The sequence below is a fragment of the Acyrthosiphon pisum genome, chromosome A1 (assembly GCF_005508785.2).
Source record: "Acyrthosiphon pisum isolate AL4f chromosome A1, pea_aphid_22Mar2018_4r6ur, whole genome shotgun sequence".
NCBI lineage: Eukaryota > Metazoa > Arthropoda > Insecta > Hemiptera > Aphididae > Acyrthosiphon > Acyrthosiphon pisum.
Window position 1 is genome coordinate 139,931,405 of NC_042494.1, and position 5,892 is coordinate 139,937,296.

The 5,892-nt window shown below is 29.5% G+C and overlaps 1 protein-coding gene across 1 annotated transcript; it reads right to left on the bottom strand.

Annotated features, from left to right (window-relative positions):
• Positions 1-3,696: 3,696 nt before the first annotated feature.
• On the bottom strand, positions 3,697-4,560 carry LOC103308981. The gene is made up of 3 exons (XM_016803258.1): positions 4,380-4,560; positions 3,950-4,309; positions 3,697-3,872 (listed from the first exon to the last, which is right to left on the bottom strand). Exons 1-3 carry the CDS (start codon positions 4,558-4,560, stop codon positions 3,697-3,699), a joined length of 717 nt encoding a protein of 238 aa, XP_016658747.1.
• Positions 4,561-5,892: the final 1,332 nt, after the last annotated feature.

Consider the following 5,892-nt stretch of genomic DNA (forward strand, 5'->3'; position numbering starts at 1 on the left):
TAAACCGTTGTTGTAGTTGATCGACATAATTGTCGCGTGGCGGAAAGTAAAACCATATTGAGTACTCGGTGGTAATCATATGCGCAATTCTGGGGGGTGCTTGGGGGTGCTTAGCACCACCAAAATTCATATAGCACCCCCAAATTTTTGATAGCATCATCGAATTTTTATTGACCATAATATTATGCCCTAGGTATTTGGATACATTTATTTCTAAGACCTTATCATTTTCATTTTTCATAATAATACATGTATTACCTATGCCTAGGTAGGTACCCATCAGAATAATAATATAGATAAAAGTGTATTATATTATAGATCATTGTTTATAGGTATTAAGATTAATGGTATAAAATATTAAGTTGTACGAAAGGAGGGGGTGTCGGGGCAGAGCCCCCTAAAGACCACTTTACTCGACATAAATCTATAGCACCCCCATAAATTTAACCCAAATTGCGCCTATGGTGATAAGACTTATTCAAGCGATATGTAAACAATGATAACATCACTGTAGCAGAGACAGACGTTTTGCAATAATATGATAGGTAGGTACCTATTGTAGGTACCTATAAATATTAATATAACACGTTCACTAGGAATCGCTCAGTACTCTCAGCTGTGATAAATTATATAACATAAAATATATAATGAAAATCGAAAATCGTGGCAATAATTTACCATCTCGCGTATTATTCATAACTACCTACCTACCTATACTGAAGTACATTATATTTTCGTTTAAAAGTTGCACGATATCCAGTATATGTATATATTATGATACGTATGTAGGTTTATCTTTCTGCGGTATGGGAGGCATAATATAAATACATATGTTATATGCACTGCACTCGTCTGCGAGACCTTGAGACCTAGTCGGAAACATCGGCTAACCCAAGTAGTTCCTCTAAAAGCCGGCGAGAAAAATTACTATAATCAAAAAAAAAAATACTCAATTATCAGCTGCGGACCGACCGACCGCCGTTAATATACATTATAAAAATATTATATAATACTCACGCAGCTATCATTATTTCATCGGGAACGTTTCAATTAAAAACACTCATCGTGCGCCCGTATAACACGCAAATACACACTACATATCACATTATTATATTATAATATGTACGCTTTGTATTGTGTACAACTGATGTGTTTTTTACACCGCGACCAGCCCGGCTGAGATCGCCGCCACCGCCGTCGTCCCCCGCACACATTATAGGTGCGAATAAGACATTTTTTATTAAATATTATTATTGTGACTATCGTCCGTCCGAGGTCGTTTCATTTTACACGGCTGGGTGGTTAAAAAACCGCGGGAAGAAGGAAAAAACACAATTAATTTTTCGTCGCCGATCGGTCTCACGCGCCGCCCCACACGAATGCCGCTATAATATAACTATACCGTCTATACCGGAAACGAGCGTACATATAATACTCGTCTTCAGACTCTTCTCTATATTATTGTATTCAGTATGCGTTGTGTTAACACTATTATACTAGTTCCTATAGAGATAATAATAATAAAAAATAATACGCATATTATTATTATGTGCCCGTTCAGAGTTGTTCACCTCTGTCAATATATTTACCTGTTTGTGTATTTTGAGTTATTGTATATGCACATGTAATATCATATAATATTATAATATATTTGGCTAGGGCTAGGTTATAGGCATACAGGTAGGTATACGTTATTTATGTGGAATTAGTAAAACACGAACCATCAATCTTCGTCTTAATCGTGTGTGGACATATATTTTATCGGTTTTACTCGAAACGAAAACTCCAAGGATAAACAATTTATAAAATTGTATTTACTTCAACCTGCAAGACCTTGTAAAGTATGATGAAAAATACGTTCTTGCGAGAAAAGTTAAATAAAAAATGTATATTCCATTTTTTAATGGATACAAGTTTTATTATTATTTTTGTCGTCGAAATATTAAACCATATATAGCTAGAGTAGGTACACTGCTTAAAGCTATATAAGAATATTTAAAATTTATATTCAAATAATTATTCAGATATTATACATTTATCTTAGGTACCTATAGGTATGAATTAAAATAAAAAATATCAAAGTCAAAATTGATTTCTTATTACCTATTTATTGTTTATTTTTATTGAAAAACAAGTATTGGTCCCTTATTTACTGAACCTATGTAGGTATGTATATATTATATATATATAATATTCAAGTAAATTATTGTTGTATACTATTATATTGTAGTATCGTAAACATAAATCAGTGTTATTCCAACAATGAGCAAATAGACAGTAATGTTTATCTATATTTAAACTTGATGCGGCATTTCAACATTTGTATTATTATTATAGAATGTTACAGATATTACTATGGGTTACACACAAAACAATTCACTTGCCTTAAACTCTAACATAATAACTAATATTATGTTATGTACGTCGTGCGGTCAAAAATAATATCAGATGAACAAATTTTATAGAAAGTAGCTTGGGTATAGTGGCCGCATTGGCGTGATTCCATTAAATTTCAGCAGGTGCAAGACGTTCATTAGATATTCCAACAATCATAAAGTCAAATCAAATCATATTTGAAGTCAATCGCTTTGTTCGCGTACACTACCTTTTTATATTTGAATAGTGATAATCATATAAAAATATCAAAAGCTGTGCATTTTAAACATTTTATGACTGTATATGTCTGTATAATATTGTATATAAATATATTATAGTTTATAATACAATTTATTTTACATCAAACAAAAATGTTTATTTTTTTAAAATATATTCTATAGTCTATAATAATGGCACTGATATAATCGATAAATAATAACAAAGTTATAACATGACTTTATTTCATTATTTGTTCATTTTTGTACCTACCAACATTTATCAAAAAAAAAAATCAGAAAATCAATGAAATAGTATTGTATTTTAATAGGATTAATGTTCGGCTTCGTAATAGGTACAAAAGTTTTTCTTGCACGTACTGGTACATAATTCCAAGTGCACTGTTGTGCATCCCCGTTATTTTTATTTACATTTTACCTACCTATAATTATGAATCTTACTTGGTTAATTGATAATGATTGGTTTACCGTATAACTCTTGGATGGTCTTTGATATATGAGTCATAACAAAAAATCACTAATATGCTCTGATGTATATATTTACATTAATAATACATAATTTTACATTATAAGAATGTTAATATACATAATTTAAAAAATAAACCATAAACTATATTTATTTTAATTTTAATTTTATTTTACATGAAATATTAGAAATAGTTTATTTTATGTTATTCATCTAAATGTCAATAATTTTCAAAAAGAGATAGAAACTAAAGTTTATTTAAATTTTCATCCGTGAGTCGATTACGAATGTCAGTAATTACCAGTCCAGATTTAGAAAATAAGCATTTTGGTTTTACCGAAGATGCTACAATCGTTAAGTATTATAGGTCTACAATTTTTTTAAGATAAGGAAAAATGGGCCCATGAGTATCCCAAAACTTTAAAATGTTGTGACCTACTTAACGGCACAGTGGGTTGATTTAAATAATGATTTAAGTAATTTGACATTCTATCAGTGTCCATAATTGGTTCATGGATTGATTTTTTAGTAACTAGATCCTTATGAATTGATCATAAAATATTATCTATGTCAGTAGAATTACCCGTATTAGAACTGATTTCAAAACTTCTATCATGCCTAAGATCTAAAATTGTTTTTTTGAATAGTATCAATAGCTCTGTAACAATCTATTGGGCCATTAAAATAGAGGGTCTTGAAACGGGGATCAAGAATAGTGGCTATAGAAAGAATTTCTAAATATTCAACTTTACCAAACCAGGCTATTAAATTTTGAGTTAAGCTGGACTTAAAATCTGAAGCAATAACGCTACTAATTGGAATATGTTCAATTTTTTTGACAAGACAACGAATTAATTGTTTATTTTGTTACCTGTTACATATTCTTGGCCGTATAATTCCTTAGTCGCAGCATCAAAAGGTTTAAGTAAACTTATAATTTCTTTTCCTGCGAATAACTCAGAACCAGATGACATGGGTGAACCTTTAGGAACTTTAACTATGGCAGATGCAATATTCTCCGAACAAATAATGAATCTATTCAACATAAAATATACGGAATTCCTTCTCGTTGGAACGGATTGTTTTAATTTATACTCGCATATTTTATGTAGTTCATCCATGGCAGACTCAGACTGCTTGGGCTGCTTAAAACATTTTACTAAACTTTTTATCTTAATAATTATGCTGGCAATATTTTGGTTGTTGTCTAAAGCATTTTGAACGACAAAGTCTAAAGTGTGTGAGAATCAAGGAAAATGTTTTTCCTTAGAAATGCAACTGTGCATAGCATATAATGTTACTGCCACTGTCAGTTACAACTGAACAAATTTGATCTTTTATAATACCACATGCATTAAGAACATCGTTAAACCACCAATCGCGGATATTATCGGATGCATGATGCTCACCATGTTCAATAATATCGAGAGTAACACTTTCTAATTCTAATTTGGATACAGTGAGATAGTGAGCAGCTGTCATACCAAGAAAACGTTTAGTATTTATAGTATCAGTCCACGTATATGTACGTATCTATATGAGTAATGTAATATTTTCTACCAAAGATAATTTATTTTTAACTTGAAAGGATAATATGTCATACTTAGAACAAATAAATTTGTTAACTTCCTTCCCTGAAGGGTCCTTATACATGGTAATACCTCCTCCATGAAATATTTTAAACCATCATTGTATGTGGACAACAGCAGCAATATTATCCTTGACCAACATATAAACCAGCGCATTTTTAATTGATACATATAATTGGCCCCTCATTCTAAAAAAAAATATATTTCAATAAATAGAACGAACATATATTTACATTAAAAATATATTATATTATAATTTATTTTCAATGTTATTAATATTTTTGAAAAACATTAATCCGTTATAAACATTCTTGAAAAAATTGTTGAAAAAATTATCATAATAAAAAAATTATCCAACAAAAAAATGTTTTAATTTTACTAAATATTGAAATATCATCTCTTAATTTTATAGGATCGCAATTATTTAATTGATTTATCAATCGTAGGTTGTCTTAATTTTGAACTACAATCTGAAACTGAATCACTTTTTTGAAGTGAAACTTCTATACGCGCGCTGGGAATAAATTTTCAAAGCCGCGACACACGAGCCATTAGACAAAAACCGGTAACGATTTATAATAACATTATGGGTTTCCTAGTAACGAAATGAAGAGATATTTAATAGATTAGATTAGATTAGATTAGACCTCTGGGTCGAACACTTAGATATAGGCCCAGAATTTTATTGTGATATTACCAAGGCTGGGCATTAACGAGTTAAAAAGTTAAAGTTAAGTTAATAAGTTAATTTTATATTAACTTTTTAACTTAACTAGTTAATTTTGGCTTTTGATTAACTTAACTGTTAACTTACTAAATTTCTTTTTTAATTAACGTGAAATTAACGAGTTAATTTTTCATTGCAAGAAGTAAGTTAAGTTAATTTATTTTGTTTTTAATTTTATCATATATCACTACTTCAGTATATTTCGTTTTCATGTCGAAAAATATTTACCGTGAATTGTTTAAAGTAAAAAATGTATATAATTCGAATTTAACTAATATGGAAACACTATATAAAATATAAACACTATAGTCTATAATTTAGTTTTGTGTTGGAAAAAAATTAAGTATGTTAGCATTGTATAAACAAATTAACTTTTTTTTAACTTAACTGAGTTAACCTATAGTTAAATGAACTTTTATATTTTAACTTTTGGTATTGGTGCATATTAACTTAACTTAACTGAGTTAAAAAAAATCATTTACTTGCCCAGCCTTGGAT